The sequence below is a fragment of the Lingula anatina genome, chromosome 9 (genome assembly GCF_051362555.1).
Source record: "Lingula anatina isolate TDL-2025a chromosome 9, LinAna3.0, whole genome shotgun sequence".
Taxonomy (NCBI): Eukaryota; Metazoa; Brachiopoda; class Lingulata; order Lingulida; family Lingulidae; genus Lingula; species Lingula anatina.
The window spans coordinates 3,407,371-3,428,586 of record NC_141775.1 but is presented as its reverse complement, the minus strand read 5'-3'; the positions used below and the strand labels follow the sequence as shown (position 1 = coordinate 3,428,586).

At 36.5% G+C, this 21,216-nt stretch overlaps 1 protein-coding gene across 3 annotated transcripts in view; it reads right to left on the bottom strand.

The window, feature by feature from the left end:
* LOC106174817 (arf-GAP with coiled-coil, ANK repeat and PH domain-containing protein 2) overlaps positions 1-21,216 on the bottom strand; it is a 77,090-nt gene that overhangs the window by 7,375 nt on the left and 48,499 nt on the right. For 2 of the 3 annotated variants that reach the window (XM_086995015.1, XM_086995016.1), the window contains 10 exons: positions 5,730-5,836; positions 5,112-5,264; positions 4,744-4,858; positions 4,245-4,345; positions 3,875-4,000; positions 3,118-3,282; positions 1,802-2,037; positions 1,319-1,420; positions 634-863; positions 253-362 (listed from right to left, as the gene is read on the bottom strand). In XM_086995015.1, the coding sequence (XP_086851141.1) occupies positions 253-362; positions 634-863; positions 1,319-1,420; positions 1,802-2,037; positions 3,118-3,282; positions 3,875-4,000; positions 4,245-4,345; positions 4,744-4,858; positions 5,112-5,264; positions 5,730-5,836 (1,445 nt within the window). The remainder of the gene's footprint in view (positions 1-252; positions 363-633; positions 864-1,318; positions 1,421-1,801; positions 2,038-3,117; positions 3,283-3,874; positions 4,001-4,244; positions 4,346-4,743; positions 4,859-5,111; positions 5,265-5,729; positions 5,837-21,216) is intronic. The other variant, XM_086995017.1, reaches the window with a different exon arrangement.

Here is a 21,216-nt window from a genome sequence, read left to right as displayed (position 1 = left end):
AATTACTGGCAGCGCGAGCCAGTTACTTATAGTAACTTATAGTAACTGGCTCGCTCTGCCAGTAATTACGCCGCGGGACATTAAGGGCACAGAGCGTGATCATAAGACATACCGCGAATAGAAAATAGAATTTAGAAAATAGACATTGCATGTGAACGAAGCCTTAGTCTGCTCAGTCTTAGTAAGCTAAGAATTTAGTCCCAAAAGTGACTTGAGACTTTTTGTGAAACAGGCTCCTGTCCAGATACTCACGCTGTCAGCCCCAGTCTTGTAGCATGGTGGAGGGCTGTCTTGGCATTGTTATCTTTTCTGTCCACCTTTGCACCATTCAGCATCAGAAACTCACAGGCCGGTAGTGACCCCTAATGGCAGAAAATAGAGTTAAGGCATTTCATGGAAGGATTTTCTATTTCAAGTGAATCATATTAAAATAAGTATTACATATACATTAACTGAAACTTATATCAAATAGACAGATAGATAAAGCAGATACTTCAGTATAAAACAGTGATGATTGTCATATAGGTCTTTTGTCATGAAATGTTCATAAACAGCAGTTCATAAAACACAATGTAAACAATCTGTCACACCTAGCGCATTTTACTCACGTCACACCTAATGCAATGTACTCACACTCTCCACAGCCTTCATAAGTGCATTCTTGCCTTCCTCATCCTCATTGGCCCAGTTGGGGTCTGCGCCGTGCGCCAGCGCTTCCTGCATTACAGCAACGTTGTGGGCTACGGCTGCCTTGTAGAGTAAACTACTGGGGGATAATTTGGAGACATCTTCTAACGAGGTCACAGATTTTGTGTCACTTTCTTCCGTCTCTGTGGAAGAATCTTCGGAACTTTCTGGAAGACCTGTGTATTGTTTTGTTTAGTAGGTCAGTAATCTAAGATTTATTGTTTTGATTTTCTTTTTTTCTCTTTTTTATTTTTGATGAGTGATTTATATGTTTCAAAGCAGTTTTTCTTTTAAAAATAAAATATTTAGTGTGTGTTGCTTATAATTACTTATATTTAATGTCTCAATTATTTCAATATATAAATCTTAACTTGCAACGACAATGACTGTGGTCCCCTATCTATCAATCTGCAATTTCAACTCCAACAGTAATTTTTAATTTTCTCAAACATTTTGTTTTTTTTTCATTCTATTATTTATCTTTGATAAGAACCAATAAAACTCTCTCCCCTCCCCAAAAGGGCATGTGCTCCCACTTCCTTTAGTTCACTGGAGTTCAAAACTAAAAAACAATTTAAAGTACATAAATGTGTGTTATACTGTGAAACAAAGAAATCATGGTAACCTATACCTGTTTCTATAATGGGTTCCTCTGGCATGTTGGCACCGAATACAATGACATCGTCTGTGGTGCTTATACTGCTCAGACTCAGACCACTGTCTTTACTTGTGCCTGAATGAGAACCAAAAATTATCAATTGTGTAATTTTTTTTTATTGAATTTTTCATAAGGAAAATCTTTACTGTGCAAAACTGACTGATAAAGCTTAACTCATATTTATGTATTGGTATATAATAATTTAGTTAATCAAGGCAATGTTCTGAATAAGGCCAGAAATCTATAGTAAAACTATTAGGGCCAAAATGCCAAATAGAATTTTTTTCTTTCAGTTAAGGAATTGGTGTGTTCTGGATTATGAATGGCACAATCTATTTAACATTTCTTTCAGCAAGTAAAAGGCAAACTATCATTATAATAATAAAAACATGTACAATGTTCTCCCTTTTCACAAGTTTAATACACCTTGAACTTAGAATTCTCCAAACCCACTACCTTGCAACATTTTTGCACCTTGTTCGTCCGGACCTGTGGATTTTATGTCCCCCATGGAACGCGTGTCTCTCTTGGTCTTTGCTACCTTCCTGCTGGGCGATTTCTTTGAACGCCGAGATACACTCCATCGGCGGCGCTCAGGGCTGACAGTGAGAGATGTTTCATCAAGCTGCGGAAGTTTCCGTACAAACGCCTTCTGGACATATTTCGCTTTGATCCAGTTTTCCCTAATGTTCCTGAAATATTAAAATCATGAAAGGTTCTACAATAAACAAAATGTACATGTTTCAGTGTAGCTTATTTAACTTTACTGGACAACCACAGATTCATACCAAGTCAAAATGTGGAAAGTTTTCCAGTTTCGAAATGTAGACCATATTTTGACATGGATTCATCTGTAACAACCCGTTTGAATGTCTACAATGAATAACAAAGTTATCAAATGTGTCTAAGAAAACATTAAATGCCAAGGGAAACATTCAGATTATACTTTAAAGGGAAGTTTGTGATCACTGTGACATTTACTGGCTGTTCTCAGGTTTATAAACTAGTCTGATTGTGAATATAAGTTATTTAAATACCAGTGACCATGTTTTCTCTTTGTTTCTTTCTCTTTTTCATTGAAAAAATGGGTTACTCTTTACTTTCTCTGTCTTTTTTTTCATTTCCCAAAAAATCAACTGAAATATCACCTGGCTGGGGTTAGGGCTTTGTTCAGACCATGTTAGTATTTATCATTAAAATTAACCTGATGAATGTCCAACTTGTCCCCCCAGCAATAAGTGGTGGTAGTCAAATCACTTAAAGCAATAATAACTCTTCGTTTCGGCCAAAAAATGAATTTTCCTGGAGTAAACAACAATTTTCCCATGCTTACCAATGGTTAATGAATCCATTTTTTACATTCAAAGTTAGTCCCTGGTTTTTTTTCTAAAAAGTTTGGTTTTTTGTTAAAATCTCTTAAGAGATTTTAACAGAGTATAGACATCAATGGAGGTCACATGGTCTAAAGACAAGTTCAAATATCAGAATAAAAGCTATAACTGCTGTTTTTGTGGTAAAACAGAATATATTATATTTCTATGAGTTATTCACAAGGTTTTTATTGTGAAATATAGGTCTCATACAAAGAGTTATTATGCCTTTAAACATGCTGCGTGCCTATCAGGTTAAATGCTTTCAACAGCAGCTTCAATAGGAACAATAAAACAGTCAAATTCACCCATATGTCATCCAAGAAATACAAAGTACATGTGAACAGAAAGTCAATGATTTCCCACCGTGGAGCCACCATCATAATTGCAATCTATTCCCACCTGCTGCAGTCTGCTGTGGCCCTCTTAGCTATCCTCTCATCCACATCTGCCTCATAGATTCTGTTCACTATGCCATTGCCCAGTTCAGCCATCACTTTCAAAAGCTCTGGCTCCCAGGCGTCTAAAGTGATTGAACGGACCTTGGAGATGTGAACACCAAGACTTCTGTAATGGGCAAAGTAATAAATACATATATATTGGATTTTAAATGAGATAGATATTGTAAACAATAATATAGCTTCATTTTGCCTGCGCTGGGTATATTCTCATAATTTGGAATTTTAGTTGGTATGTTTTAAAATGTTTAGTTTGAATTGATTATGACATTGTGCATAGCCTTAAGACTAATACAGAGCATAGTTTTAAGGATCTCTTTATAATAAAAAACTTAAAAACTTATCATTATTGATTCCGAACACCATTTTATGGTATGGGATCTGTTTTACCTTTCATTTCACAATACCAAACTGGTAACTGAAATATTTATTTGTCTCCATAATTTGTCTAATAAAGTATCTTCACAAAAAAGAAGCAGCAAGTAGATTTCTGCTCTGGGCACCCACACATGGCTCATTGGGTACACGAAACAAAACTTACGTCCAGGTTCTCCTTGAGGACACTGACTTGGAGCACATAAATGAGCTTGCCAGTGTCATGGAGGACTGTAGGGTCTAGAAATTTATTTATGCTGTTGCTTATTAATTAATGATGTCGATGGTCCACTGCAGTCGACGTGATTGATTGATAAAAATCTTACCTGTGAATTCCAGAACACTCTATACACAGAGTGATCCCAAGGTTGATGCTGGCCCACCTCGGCTCTTTGGAACCACAGTCACAGCAGACGTCATTTCCGGGGATGGAAAACAAAATGGTCATACGACTGAAAAGATCAAAACAAACTAAAAATCTGAACTTGTGCACAGTAAGTGACTTTAAAGGAGTAAATCTATTCAAATATGCAACAATAAAGTGCCAAAAAGTTTGCACTTATTACAATGTACTTTGTTGGGACTGCATTTGGTCATGCATGCACTTTGTCATTTTTATGAACATTACTGCTCAAAGAAAAATGATACTTTGACATCTCTTACTATAATATATTTTCTTTTGAAATTATAGCACACCTATTTCTCTTCGGTGGCTCTGGTTGAGCCACCTCTGGGCTGACAGTGGCTCCACCTATGCTTTTGGAAGAGTTCCCATCTCCACTCCCATTGGTGTTTACCTGAAAAGCAACATCATGTACATGTAGTACTTACAAATTAAAGATGTAGCAAAGTCTGCCATGGCCGTCCCCCAAGATATTCATGCATTATGCATATATTATGCATAATTATACAGTTCTAGTTGAGAGAGAGAGAGAGAGAGAGAGAGAGAGAGAGAGAGAGAGAGAGAGAGAGAGAGAGAGAGAGAGAGAGAGAGTTGCTCAAAACAGAAGATGACTCACTGATACACATCTAAAGGCAGGCAAACAAACAAAAAGAGACACAAAGGTAAGGCAGACACACAGACAGACAAAAGGAGACGAACAGACAAACAATTAACACATCTTATCACAGACAAAAGCAGAGACAGTCAGACACAAAGCCCAAGCAGACACACAGGCAGACAAACAGCAATTACCTGTGTTTCCAGCACAGAGCCAGAAGCTGCCCTGTAAGCATCAGAGACCCCAGTCTGTATGGCAGTTATCCACATCTGGCAGGCAGCATCTGTGTCAGCCTGGAGAATGTGGTGTCTGAAATATGGCCATAAAATTCAAAATTACACGAAGTTTGCTTTTAAAGTACTTTGCACCCAAACCACCAAATATTGTTTGATATTCAAGGACTTCTATGTGATTTCAGTGCTATCAGATAATCAGTGGTTGTTTTCTGGTTTAAATCAGTCTGGCTGTGAACATTTCATTAAAGATTTTTTTCTTATTCTTTTTTTCTATAGAAATAATTAATTTTTTCTCTATTTTAACTTTTAAAAAATCTGAACCACACCTAGTTGGAGAGATCACTTCAAAGCAGAAACGACGGTCAGTTTCTGTGAAAAGTCGCACAGTGCAGAGACGGAGGTCCTCCTCAAACACTGTCAGATTGTCTTTGGAGCGCTTGCGATACACTAACTGATTGTTCTGCAAGATAAACCAGCGCCTGAAAAATAAAATGACAGACTAATAATAGGAACAGAACAGGCATGGGAAAAACTTTGGAGGCACTGAGGTCCCGAGGATTTGAACTGAGGCTTTACCATGGGGATCCAAGAAAGTTTTAAGAATTCTCTGTCATTTCCAGATAGGGCTAATGACCTTGACTCAAAGTACAATGCATGTAATCTCAACTACCACAATTGATCAGTGTACAGTCCTTGTGAGAAATGAGTTGCCTTGGCAGACATCTGCACTCTCAGAGTGCTTTTCTAGTTCAAATTTCTTTTCAGCTATGCAATGTATTACCTACAGTTGTACAGTAATATCAAAGCAAATTGAAAAAAAATCTAATTCAAGGCATAGAAGTAAAAAAATCATTCATTTATATATTTATTCATACATATATACATTTACTTATTCACTTATTTAAATGCAGACAGAGCTGCAAGTGCTTTTTCACATGACATACCTGACCCAAGTTTTGAACCCCTTGCTTGTCCTGCGAAACAGGTAGCCTTCTATCTTCACGTTTGGATCGTCTGATGTCAAAGATGGCTGGGAGGATGCACTGGCATTCTGAAGCAAGATGAAATATTCTTAAAGCAATGACAAATTTAAAATCATATATATGATATGATGAAAAAAAATTTAATGTAATAAATGAATACAGCATATTTTCACAAACTGACAAATGCAGAGACTTCGATACAGAATATTTTAACCACCATAAAACAAGAACTATATCATAGTCTTTATATTGACCTCTTTGCTGTGCATGAACTATTCAAAATATTATATCCCATGTTATTATTTTTCAAACATCAACATATACCCATCCAAAGCCACACATTACATTTTGACATTTTTTAGAGGTTAAAAAAACTCCTCTGACAAGTGTCAGTCACTGAAACTCAAATTCAAATGATCAAGAAACGTAATGTAATAAGAACGATTACACCTCCTAACCCCAACAATATAATGAGATTTCAAGTATAAATCAACACTCGCGGTAAATTTGTTGACAAGCAGTAGCATATTTATAGCAACTGTGATATTTGAGTTTGCTCTCCCTGCTTATCTAACCTTTTGGTAAAGTGTGCCAAAAATGTGCAGGAGATTTCAGTTAACTCAAAACTAGATTAATTGGTTTTCTAGCTGCCTACAGCAAGTCTGATAACCTATTGCTGTAAGTTTACTCTATTCTGGATCCAGAAACCTTCATGCTATTTCTTTTTTTCATCTTAATCTCATTTTCTTGCTTTTTCTCATCTTGCTTTATCTAGTTTTACAAATGTCTACTCATTTTCCTATACCTGTTATAACTCTTCTTCTTTTAAAATTTCTAAACTTTTGATGATCTTTGCTGATGTGCATTTTCATTTCCTTCATCATTATTACCATGTAAGCCTGTCATTTTTTATAATTAAAAACAAGAAAAACTATGAATATAGTGAATAACACTTTTTTTTCATAATAAATATCAAGAAAAACTAAAAGTGTTGAAAGCTTAAAACTCTTAGCTCTACACGAACATCTTTTGTTTTAGTGATTTTTTTTCTCTCTGAATATCTAAACACCTAAAGGCATTTGCTAGTCCAAGTACATGATTTCATGGGGATGACATTCTAAAAAACGTTTTTGAAACAAACAAGTCAATCGGAGAAAAATGTCACTGGGAGTTAGGGCCCAATGAATTTTTCTTCATCTCAACCATGTAAACTTCAAACAACAATGACAGACAGTGGAACAAAAAACAACATGATACAACATGACTAGGCTTTAAGGGAAAGTTTGGACTTCAGAGAAAAAATTTGGGCTGACTATTTTTCTCATATTTTTCTCAAGTGAACTTTCAATGACCAAAGAGCTGACATCACACACCCTCTACTTGGACAAGCCCAGTTAGGCCAGAGAAAACTGATAAGTTGGTTAACGAGAGGCAACACTCTCTAAGCAATTTTTGATTTGTTTTTAAAACATTTGATGTGCAACGAGCAAAACAGCTTGACTTCACAGTCAGTGAATGTTTTTATTCTTTGTTGTTTTTTTAATTTAATTTTATTTTAGTGAGGAGGAAATGTCTAATCTACGGTGTTGAGGCAATTTCACAGAATAGAAACAAGAGCATTGTTTTTTTTTCTGGGGTCAACTATATATGTCTCCCACTTTAACCAATTAAACTCAAACCAATCCTCAATAGATTTTTTTCCCATTTAAAATAAAAATTGAAAAAAATTTTCCCAATATCAGGAATTTTGTAATTTTTCCCAAATTAGTGTCAGTTGCGCCCTTTAACAACTTCTCAATTTTGTCTGGCCTCAGCTGTGAACAGGCTTGAGGGCTACGATAAGAAATTATTTCCTCCAATCCACTGCTGCATGTTTGAAATTACCAGGATGGAATGACAGAAAATACCCTATGGGGCAAGTTTCTCAAAAGAACTTTGGACCAAACCCTGGTCTTCTCTTTAAAATTAAAAATACCCAAAATAAGACAGATTTCTAAAGTTAGTGCATTATACATTTACCCTTAATTATACATAAGTTTTATAGGGTAGGCCTATCAGACTAAGGGGATAGAGAGAGAGAGACAGAGAGATGACATTAAGTTGTTACTTTGTTTGTAGCATAGCAAGTTCTTGAAGTTATCTGCACAGGAAGTACTCAGTTTGGTTCACAGGAGCAAAAATGTTCAATTCTTTTCTACATACTGCTTTAGGCAACAAAGATTGTAGAACATTACACAGCCTCTGGCCTAGTAATATAATACAAGATGACTAAGATAAACAGAAAAAAAAAGACTGAAGGGACTTCTGCAACTTACAGTATTAGCCCCCCCCCCTTCCCAGCCGAAAAAAAAGCACACCCAGAGGCAGTGAAATCTGCAGGTCATTTAATGAGGACATTTAAAATCACGATATCACAAGAAATTAGAAATACAGAAGCTAATTAAGTAAACTCACTTCAACACAGACTTAAATTTATGTATAGTTTACAACAGGGGACAAACCTGGACTAACAGTATATTAAAATGCTTTTTAAGTTTTGACTTAAAGCTTTTTTCACCTGAAACAGATTCCAGGGTTTAAATTAGCCAATGGGTCTATCTGATTCTGGCAACATTGTGACAGCACAAACAAGCTTCCCCTGCTGATAAGTCGAGAACAGCAACCCAACAATATCACCTCACAGAGGGCGCTGTCTATCAGCATGTCTCATGCTCTTGTTATCTCAGAAAAAAAAAAGGAAAAGAAAGAAAGAAAGAAGAAAATTGAGAACCCAGCTTAAGTTGCTGGCTTGCACATGTAGCATTACCAAAAACAAATTTATAGGCAATAATCAGGAATGGTTAACATTTCTTCTTCCATTTTTCTTATTTATGTACCAATTTGTATCATGCACTTTAATACTTCACTTAGAGCGCATTCTCAACGAATTAAGCCAGGCTTTACAAAGCCGGTGACCTAAAAATGGCGGACGTACATGAAAGAAAAACCGCCTAATCTTTTAATACTCTCTCTGCCTCTCACACGCCTCCCCACACGTCGTCCCTGCGGGGTACAGTAATTAAATCTCGGCTCCGAACATTAATATTTCCGTGAATATCTCTGGTGATATTATCTCCGTAGATAGTCGATTCATTGCTGCTCTACGGGCCAAATTATTCCTTTTTCGTCTCTGTTTTCAAAGATAATAGAACAGAAGAGCTTTTTTCCTTCGATCGCCTTCAGCCGCCATTCTTTCTTCACCACGAGTTTAACTGATGAGCATGCGCACTTAATATTTCTCAGGTAGCTTCCGCATGGCGAACGGAGCCGAGATTTAATTACTGCACCCCGCAGGGACGACGTGTGGGGAGGCGGAGAGACTATTAAAAGATTAGGCGGTTTTTCTTTCATGTACGTCCGCCATTTTTAGGTCACCGGCTTTGTAAAGCCTGGCTTAATTCGTTGAGAATGCGCTCTTAGCCATCTTCATAATTTACAAAATTAAAAAATTTAAAAATTGGGCACCCGAAGTACGATTTCCAATTCAGATGTTTGTTTTTTTTTACTACCAGAGTTATTTACTTATACATTTACTTATTTGGTTTGTTTGTTTATTTATTTGTCTGTCTGTCTGTTTGTTTATTCATCAATGTATTGCATCTCCATGAGTTATGCTGGTGCAAAGATAAAAAAAGTTGTGCTCTGATTTTTTCCAGCAGTGATATCTAAACTAAGAACCATATTATCTCCACAGAGCATGTGATTATGTTACCTAACCATAAAGAGCTTACACAATGTCTATCTACTCTCCCTGTTATCCCGCCTACCATTATGTAAACACAAAGCGGGAGACATTCTAATCATAGACTGCTCACTAAGGGGCAGGTTTCTCAGAACAATACTTAAAACAGAATCAGTGCCAGAAAAAATTGATTAATATTTTAGCCAACTAAGAAGTATTTCGCAATATGACTAAAGAGTTGCTTTCTTTTTTCTTTATCACTCTTTTGATATTGTCCACAGCACAAACCACATATTTTTGAAGTTTTTTTTTTTTTTTGCTGAGTAAGTCAGAGTTTCAGTATTATCACACTGCCCTTAAGTTTTCATACAAACAAACATGCACAAATTGGCATGCACACACACACACAGATGCACAGAAACTTACGCACACAGATAAAAATGTATTTCACATCAGGCACCAGTCACTGTCCATCAACTAATTAGCCGTCTGCGATAAAAATCACTCCACCTGGTTAACATATATCTGGACCTCATTCCGGCAAAGTAACTGCTCACTTTGAACTTAAATTCTAGGAATTCAACTCATTTCCTGGTAACATGTATCTCATTCTGGCCATCGTAAACATATTATGTAGAGTACGCAAATTCCTTAACAGCAGCAGTGGTGGTCGTGGTCGGATTCTCGCTAAAAATTTGCTTTAAAACTTGTTGTAATTTTTCCTGTTTTCATTTTCCACAAAGCTTCTTCTGATACAAATATCAGGACAATTTTTGTGGCAAATTTTTATTTATATATATATATTTGGTAAGTATCTGGGTCTTAAGGGTCTTAAGAATAATATGATACAAAATCCTCTACCCCCCACCCTCCCACCTCCAGTGCCGCCGGCCCTGTACAATTACGCATGGAGATATATATGATTCTAAGAGTATTTAAGCCCTGATCTAAGAAGCCATAACTTTAACATTGCTCAGAGGGTGGATACAAAACTGATCCAAAAAACTCATACCTCATTAATAAAAAAAAAAAAAAACCCTAGACAGTTAAGTTAATGTAACAATTTTCCCCTAACTATAAATGACAAATCTTGAAAAGAATGAACAGTTGGAATAAGTTAAGTGATTTGAAATTTGAGATCAATCACCGTACTGTTTGCCATGAACTTGTACCTCGTTCACCTTACCTCAGTTAAATGATATCCATCTCAAAAAGGTAGCAGATTACAAACAACTCAAAATGGGGATGAGAAGTTAGCCTAGGCCACACCCTGAGTTTCATAGTTTATTGGAAACCACCCCAAATTATCAATGTACCACACCCCGAGTTTCGTAGTTTATTGGAAACCACCCCAAATTATCAAGTGCCGCACCCTGAGTTTCATAGTTTACTGGTAACTACCCTCTATTTATTTACCAATGTTCCACGACCTGAGTTTCATAGTTTACTGGTAACTACCCTCTATTTATTTATCAATGTGCCACACCCCGAGTTTCATAGTTAACCTGATCATAATAACAACTTCAACAAAGCCAAAAAAAAAACAAAAAAAAAAAAAAAAACAAAAAAAAAAAAAAAAACACACACATGCAAGCTAAGATGTGTTCTAATGATGACACATATTGAACCTGAAGGGAGCTGTCAACTCCTTTCATGGGAACACCTCACCGTATCTGAAAACTTTTCACTACATTTTCATCCTCAGCAGTGAGGGGGACATTCACCCTGAGTTTCAAAGTACACTGAGAACTGGCCTCTGCATTATCAGCAAGCCGAGACTACAGCTTCCAGTATCTCAAATTCAGGGCAGAGAATGTCTGGAACAGGGTGAAAATCAATTTTCTCTCTCCTGGTTCCGGATTCGCCAATTTGGTGATGAAACAGGTTTCTGTGATGGTTATCACAACCAGAATGGCTCTTAATTCAAAGGAATGTGGTTTCAAAGTGTGTTGAAATATTTGAAAGCCAGTTCGGATGATAGAATATTTCACTCATTGGAGATAGCAAGAACAGGAGGTAAATAATCAGCATGTTGTGGATTAGAACACACTGTTTTTTTTTCTTCAACCTTACTGGAAGAAAATATTGATTCATTTGTTACAGACTTATTTTTTTTTACCAAACTGGCAAATGCCTAGAGCCATATATCTAAAAAAGCCTTTAAGTTAACAAGTCTATAATCAAACATAATATGTACATCTATCAATCTATCTACACTCACACACTTATAAAGACACACACACACACACACACACACACACACACACACACACACACACACACAAATGGGTGTGAGGATCACTGCATACAAGTCCCTGTCAAATTCACTTAACATTTCTCACGTCGCAATATCACCTCCACGTGTCCCGCACACACCCGGGCTGATCCTGAGGTCACTGTGATTCAACTGAGAAAATTGCGACCCTACGCCTTCCTTCTGATTTGACTTATCGTCCTGACAAACACTACGTAATATTATGCTTTGTGATTTTGTTTTAAGTGGAGAAAATTGCTCCCAGCTCTTTGAAGTGTTGGAAAATACTCATTATGTTCACAGTAATAACCAGGCCAGGACAAACTGCATAGAGTGTGTATGCACTATGAACATTTTTCTATTCATAAACTGAAAAGTTTGAAAGGTTTTTTCTTATGCTTTTTTTCCAATTAAATCAACGCACGGCAATAAATTTAAGGTAGTCAAGTGGGATTTATGAAAAAATAAAAAATGAAAAAAAAAAAAAAAAAACATTCACACTAAAAACAAGCTGGATTAAGGACCTTACATTTAACGATATACTCTAGCTGAAAGATATTACCCATGTACTAGGTACACTTTGAAAAACTGAGAATTAACTCAATTATCACCTGGCTATTACAGAAGAGAGACTGAATGAAACATCTACACTCATCACCAGCAATTACTTCACTTAAAAAAACAGCAGGAAGTGAAACATTGTGGAGAACGTGCCAAAGGAGGTACCCCCCCCCCCCCCCGGCCTCCTGCCCCCAACAATAACATACTAGGCCTTTTAAGTGTACCAGTATACTTTAACACTTAACTATACCACTCCATCTGAAGAGATTCCAACAAGTGTGATAAAATGTGATTGTAGTTATCCTTAAAAAAAAACAATAATTGCTTATTTAAGTTTTCAAATACAGCAGACAGAATGAAGACCCAAATTTGCCCAATTCCAGTGTAAGAAAAGGAAATATTTGAGGAATATCAATTTAATAGTCAATTATTTTTTGTCCCGAGGTCAAAAATTCTCCAAATCATTTATTGTTTCCAATTATAACATCTAGTGAAAGAAATGGAGAAATCAAATAATATCAAAGCTAATCCTATGAGCATTTTTTGCCTAGAAGGCACTAAAATTTATCGAAATTTTAAATTGACTGCCCAACTTATCAGGACTTATCCATTAGTCTCTATGAAAATATAATTGAAATATGCAAAAACAACATAAGTACCGTTGAGTCAACAAACAGGGGACGGAAACTCCTAGCTGCAGGGTGGCGTTTGCAACTCTGTAACTCCGGGTTATGTAATCCACACCCTTTCAAACCCAGACCGCTCTGTTGTCAAAAGGCAGTTATAAATGTTTCAAGGAGCAAATTTAATGTTAGCTTAGCAATCAACTGTAACTTGCCACATTTTGTGCAAATAAAACATTACGTTAGAGCCCACAGACCCCGAGCTAAACCCTCCCCACCTCTTAGCATGTCAATACACTCCTTGCCTTCCTCCTTCCGTGGAGGCAAATAACACAACAATACTCTAATCTAATAAACTGCCAAAACTGCTGTAGATTAACAATGACGTAATGTGATTTTCCGGCAGACACCTTTGATATTTTCAAAGAAAACACAGTGAAGAGAGGGAGAGAGGTGTGGCTTTTGTCACATATACGGCCTAAAGGGGGCGTGTGAGGCTGCAGGGAGGATTAGACCTCCCCACAGCGATAAAAATCAGACAACGGCAGGGTTTAGTCAGGAGAAACAATTATATGATGGATGCATACTGAGTGGTGTGTGTGTGTGTGAGTGTGTGTGTTTGTGTGTGTGTGTGTGTGTGAGAGAGAGAGAGAGAGACTGAGAGGGGATAAAATAGGAATGAGCAGAGAGTTTGTTTTTTTTTGTTAGTAAAAGCTGCCATGATCAATGCACCATACTAATGACTTTCAACAAGATTATGCCTTGAAAACATACTTAATTCTGATGCCAACCTTTTAACAATCTCTCTTAACCTGCCAGCAAGATTCAACACATTTCTTGAACAATTTTAATCTAAACTAAAAATAGTTTGACTGTAACTGGACAATTATACATTGCTTTGGGCTGAAAAGCAAATTGGATCTGATAAGTTAAGCAGCTATAACTTAACTGGAACTGCGGCTTCAGGATATGTATTAAGGTGAGATTACTACTGAGTGGGATGAAAAGCAAACTGGATATAACCCAATGTTTGCCCTGTTACCCAACGAGAACACGAACCTGACCACCTAAGGATATCCCTAAGACAGACATAACAATATTTCTGTTTGTTTTCTTTGATCAAGGATCCTGCTGCGTCAATTCTATTCTTCTTTTGCTACAGTTAAGATTATTCTCTAATCTTGTTGCACAACTGAGAAAGATCAGGGTTTTTTTTAAGGTTCTTGAGGTGCTGACTTTTCAATTTGCTGAGATCAAAGGTGACTGAGGGCTTTGACTGTGAGAATTTGTGAGCTTTATATATAAGTAAAAATCATTAAAAGTGTATGTATGATTTTTTTTTTGCCATGTAAAAGGAATTAATTTTCCAAATATCTGAACCAATTTTTTTCTTAAAACCTGGATAACCGTACACTTCCACATGCACAAAATACACCAAAATAACTTCTAAAAATTGGCAATCCAATGTGTTTAGGTACTTACAACATGGACATCATCTTTCAAGTTGGCCAATTTCAAATGCATTTCATCTTATTCATAAAATGCTGGCAAAAAAAAAAAAAAAAAAAAAAAAAAAAAAAAAAAAAAATGGACAAGTGTCTTTGCAAGACACTTACATTTCACTATCCTTGGCCTTACCACATTAATGTCTAAGTTCAATGATAGTCCTTGTTAAGTGCACCAAGCTTTAAAAAAAACTGTTTATCCATTTCATTAACACCATAAACCAACTGACCAATTCAGACTTAATCAATTTGAAGAATTAAAACAAAATATCTCACAAATTAATCCAATGCTCTTTCTAACCAGTTTTCCTTGTCCACCTGCCACTGAAACTCAAATCAATTTTGATCAAAACTTCAGAAACATACCATTTTATGCAAGAAAAAAGATTATACACACCGAAGGATGTGGTTGAAAGATGCCTATATTTATAGTGGTATTTCAACCATCTTTAACAGACGATGCCTACATGCTGAAGGCATTAAATACAATACAATCTTTTACTGAAACACTCTGTCTGAAGAAAGAAAATTATGTAACCACACTGGCTTTTAAAATATTGCAGGAAATTCTTTTTCAAAAATATTTGGAAAGGGCTGTTCATTTTAGCTGGCAACAGTCTACATAAACAAAAACCACCTGCCATAATGTGTGTTTTAAAGCACTTCATTACTTGCCAATTTAGATATTTTTTCCACAAAGTGGGTAAAAAGTTTTTTCTTCCTTTTTTAAATAAAAAACAATCATTCAGGTATCATGCACAACAGTAGATGTAACAAATTATTTGCCAATTCAGATTTTCCTTACAAAATGAGAAACAGTTCCATTCATTCTATCCATCCAACCCTGGTTATGATAAAAAAGCAACCATCCATCTTAAGTACATGACAATTAATGTTTAGAGTTCTCAAATGACAAGTAATCCACTTTGATTCAACAAAGGACTCATTCATCGATCATGCCACAGAAATCACAGTCCATTCTGTGACTCTTGAATTATAAAACTTGATTACCAATTTAATTGAACCCTTCAAATAAAGCAAACTGTGAACATTCATAAATATTGGTATACATGTATCAAAATATTTTCTCCTGTTGTACAAAAAATATTGAAGTGCAGATATAATCAACAAAACATAAACAGTAACTAATGTGTGTGTTTTTTTTTTCAAATGTTTGTTACAGAAATCTGTCTTAATGTATCTTTTATATACAAGCTGAATAACTGTTATTATTAGACTGTTTTGGAAGGATAAGCATACTCCATCATTTATTTTTCACATTAATATATTTTCCACTTTCGTGAATTGCCAAATAATTTCCCATTAGATTCCTTTGGTTTTTCCAACACAGCATTCATATGAAGTAGTCCCATGGAATTTTCCACATTTTTCCTTTAGCAGTCCTATTAGTCCTATAGAATTTTTCTATATTTCTTCTTTAGCAGTCTTACAGGAGTCTGATACAATTTGCTACATTTTTTCCTATAGCAGTTCTGTAGTAGTCCAATAAAATTTTTGACCTTAGGCTTAGACCCCATTCCCAGAGATTAGATCGATCCAAACTAGATCGACCTAACTCCCTGGGGGTTCACGCTAAATAGCTGTCAGCTAGCCGAGCGGGCACGAAAGTTAATTACCCCCTTACAGCTTGTAGTAGGCGGGACAGACATTTAAGCTGGATTATCTGACAGTAATCTAGTGAGACTCTCCACGAGGATAGATCGATCTAAATGTCTGGGAATACGCCCTTAGTCAACATGAATTCACACAGTTGTCTCTTTCCATTCATTTAAACAATACACATTAGAAACAGTATGTTAATCATATTGTATAAAAGTCATCATGCATGTTCCTTTTATTCTGTCAAGTCAGTTTACTTTGTTATGTGTGAGATCAAAGTCAGAGAAACATACACCCTTTCTTCCTTTAATACAGCAGTAAATGATCTCATCCTGTATTCAAAAGACAAAAGTATAAAAATACAAGTCAAAAAATGGTTACTAAGCCACACAATACTATATAAGAAAAAGTTTAGTGGTGAGGAGGGTTTATACATTGCTAAGTGGATCAACCCAAAATCGAACCTGGATGTCAGATATTACTAACATATAAAAACAATACCATGTTAAGACTACCTTCTGCAGCTTTATCATGTTAGCACATTAGGATAGGTTTTTTGTGTAGATCATAACTTTACAGGTGAAAAAGGTATGCACACCAGGTTTGCATCTTCATCAGATCATCTTTCAATACAGTGTAAACATGCCTGTGATGAAATGAGCCGTCTAGACTGGTATAAGTAGGAGAGACCATGAAGCTATTCATCTCAGCAGAAGTGTTCACTAGTTAACATTTAGGTCCATTATTTGACCTGAAGGACTGGGATCTTGCTTCTATGTGATCTTTTCTATTGATATATCTATCACATTGGGGAAGAGAGAGAAACAAAAGTAACAGAAAGGGAGAGAAAAGGAGAGAGAGAGAGAGACTAAGAGAAGGAAAGAGAAGGAGGAGAAGAGATGAAGGGAAGGAGGAAGAATGGGGGGGGGGGGGGGGTAGAGGAAGGGAGGGAGAGAAAGGCAGTACATCTCTTTAAACACCAGTTATTTTGGCTGGGAATACCAAGCTGTACTGGTAGTAGAAGCACATGGTATAGCTTTCCTACTACCACAAACATACTCAATACAAGATCAAAGTCACCGTTTGATCTGCTCATTTGTACTTCACCAAACAAGATGACGGACATGTTTGATCTCCTTGAACAAATTTCCAGCTCTTTATCACGTCTGAGCCGTGTAGGTCAGGGGTACAAATTACCTCCTCGGCATCCCTCAGACAGACAAGTGTCTGTTTGCATAGCCAATTAACCCTTAGTTTACCTCCCAGCACCCCGCGTATCTGAGATTCCTGGACACCCAGTTTCATCATCAGAATAGCTCTGTGGTGTCCAGAAACACCCTGAGTTTAAGAGACCAACGAGAACTTGACCCAATGGGCTCATTTCCAATTTTTAACTTTTGTTCTACATTGATCGATCCAACTCCGTAGGGACTCTCGCTGAATGACATCAGATTTACAGATAAAAATACATCCTGTTGTTGAGTAGAATACAGAGAAACTGGTGATTATACAAGTACATTTAAACCAAGAAGAGGCGTGTTAACCTGTTAATCTGATTGCATTCAGTGAGAGTCCACGCAGAGAATTTTCTAGAAATTGAAAGTTTCTATGCCTGATGATGATGCTATTTTTTTTTAGTTCCAGGTAAATCATTAAATTCTGGGTACCTCTCATGTACCAGAGTATTTAAAAAAGGCAGAGAGAACTCAGGATGCAAGTTGGAATGTACATGTTTCGAACATCTCATTTCTTTCACTATTTCATAAAAGAAAAAAGATTCATCATTTTCAATTAACAATTTTTGACATGAAATCAATTTACCATTCAAAGCTGAGCAATCATCCTTTTGGGAATTAACGACAAAACATTGTTAAAGAAAAACTACAATTAATCAATTTGTTCAAATTAAGACAATGATCACCACAGCCTAAAGTCCCTAAATCCTTAATAAATAAATCAAAGAAAAACAGCAATGGTATTTGATCAAGCTTTAAAATCTCTTCAACTCAACTATTCTGTACAAACTACAAAAGTGAAGTTCACTTCATTCCAGGCGAGTGATCACCCTAAATAGGATAAGGTGGGATTAACTGGGAGGGTCTCTAATAACAGCTTTAGGGTGATTATAAAGGATTATCCACTATTCCTAGTGCATGGACAGATTCCTACCATTTCTCCCCCCTCCCCCCCCAACTCACTCTGAGAGCGCATTCTCAACGAATTAAGCCAGGCTTTACAAAGCCGGTGACCTAAAAATGGCAGACGTACATGAAAGAAAAACCGCCTAATCTTTTAATAGTCTCTCCGCCTCTCACACGCCTCCCCACACGTCATCCCTGCGGGGTACAGTAATTAAATCTCGGCTCCGAACATTAATATTTCCGTGAATATCTCTGGTGATATTATCTCCTTAGATAGTCGATTCATTGCTGCTCTACGGGCCAAATTATTCCTTTTTCATCTCTGTTTTCAAAGATAATAGAAAAGAAGAGCTTTTTTCCTCCGATCGCCTTCAGCCGCCATGCCTTCTTCACCACGAGTTTAACTGATGAGCATGCGCACTTAATATTTCTCAGGTAGCTTCCGCATGGCGAACGGAGCCGAGATTTAATTACTGTACCCCGCAGGGACGACGTGTGGGGAGGCGGAGAGACTATTAAAAGATTAGGCGGTTTTTCTTTCATGTACGTCCGCCATTTTTAGGTCACCGGCTTTGTAAAGCCTGGCTTAATTCGTTGAGAATACGCTCTGAGACAATTTCTTTTATGCCAGAAAGCTAGTAAATAAAGCCACATCTAGGTTATGAACTCAATCAATGGTAAATTTGCCTATATACAATAAATCTTACATATTCTCAGTAAGAGAGGCAGAATATATTTAGAATTTACTTAAATTTTAAGGGACCCAATAATTTTCTACATATAAGGATGGTAAAAAAAATTTTAGAGCAATGACAAAGAAAGTTAAAAATCCCGATGTTTCTATGTTGCAAAGTCTTCTCTTTCAGTGGGCTTAAACTGTTAATCTGTTTATAACATAAAAATGGTAAGTTTAATTGATTTTAATAGACCACCCCCCTCCAACTCACATCCATCTGATTTTTCTCCTACAATACATCTGATCCAAAAAAGTTAAAACACATACTAATTGCAACCGGAAAATATAAGGTAAATCCATGCTCAACTACACTATGCACCACTGCATGTTTTATGCTTAAAATATAATATATCAAAATTATCGAATAAAAAGAAATCAAATGTCCTAGCACATAAATGGTACATAAATACACAAAAAGAAATGTTGTAATCCAAACCACAACTGCAGGTTCTCAAGTACCTAATAAATTTGAAAACCTATTAACTACTTCAATTTAACAACCTTTTTTTGGCAAACTATCAGATATCAAATCTCTCTAACACAAAACTTGAAGCTCAATATTTTTGTAAATGTGTTTTTAACTACAAAGTAGATGAGGGTCTATATTGGAAACACATGTCTAAGGGCCCATTCCCAATAAACTTAACATTCTATATAGATCGATACAAGTCTGGAGCGAATCTCGCATCAGATTAAGTCTACTATGCCTTTTTCTGGCATTAAAGCCTAGGTCTCAACCAAACGTACGGGCTGCTACGTGTGGTCTACGGCCAAAAAAATGGGGAAAACTTGGGAGTTCATGCGTGAGGAGCACGTCCATCGTGCAACTTTTGGAGGATGCAAACAGCACGTAGTAACTTTTCAACATGATCAACAGCCGTTACGTGCGATCTAGCTGTGTCCTAGCTGGACACAAGGAACTAAAAAACTGTGCGTCCAAAACGTAGTTGGGACCTAGGCTTAAGTAGAATACAGAAAAGCTGAAGAATATATGAATAGGTTGGCAACAAGAGATGGCATGTCACTCAGTTAATCAGATTGCATTCAGCAAGAGTCCCCACAGAGTTAGATCATTCCATGTACACTGCTAGTTTCATTAGGAATGGCCCGTTATCTGAGAGCTTGGGTTGACCACAGAGATATTTCAATCTTGTATAAATGTTAACCTACATATTATTTCTCTCTATAAAATACGTCATTTTTGGGTACCTATATTTGTGCCTTATACAAATAATAATTCTCTCTCTCTCTCTGTGTGTGTGTGTGTGTGTGTTTGTGTGTGTGTGAACCCCTCTTCACCTTTTTACAAAGTAAGTTTATGGAAACAACTACTGGAGGATTCAAGACTGATTCCAAACCCTCCAAAAATAAGCCCCCAAAAAGTTTTGCAAATAGTGGTGAGGGAGTACACTTTTGTCCACCTCCTAAAAACATGAATCCACGGTCTACTGCTACTTAGTTTGCATCAGAGCATTTTTGAGCATTACTGCTGTTTCCACTTGATTCTACTCTGTACTATTTTACTTACTGATAATTCCCACAACACTACCAATACAACTACTCAAGCAATTCAACAAACTTAACAGTCTTTCGTCATTTTTGCACTTGGTCCAATACTCGTAAAGGTCAGTACAATTTAGACTTTTCCTCATTTTTTTAAATCAATTGTTTTTATTTCAATGAGTCATTTTTTTTTCTCAAAGAGAGAATTAAACCCCTTTCAATTATTGCTTGAAATAACAAAACACAAAGACTGAATTGGTGAAAAATGTATGACTTCTTGTATCACAAAAATTTTTCCACATTTTCCCTAATTTACCTCTCCTCACAGCTAACCTCCCTCTCTTTTATTCACTCCAGAGTCACTTATCCACTTGAACCCGGTCTTCATTTGATGAACAGTACTGTATTTTTTATGTCACTTTAATAGACCCCTCCACAGTACCAGCTTCCATTTCACACATGGCTGGGAACCCTTGGTAAGTACACAGTATATTTGGAGCACGATGAATAAATCACCTCCCCCCCCCCCCCAAAAAAAAAAAAAGTCTTCAGAGTTAAACTTTGAAACGCTGATTCAAAAAACTTTAAGTTAGTTGTCTTCATTTGCTTAAAAAGCCCACTGCTGTGTGCATCTGTAAATGGTAAATGCTTTGAAAATACTAGAAAATGTGAGGCAATTGAAAAATATTGGGCAACAATCAGCTATAGAGCTTTTCTCCACTTGGGGAAATAATCTGTCCCATCACTAGCATTTAAGAAAATACGAAGTAGAGGGTTGTAATGG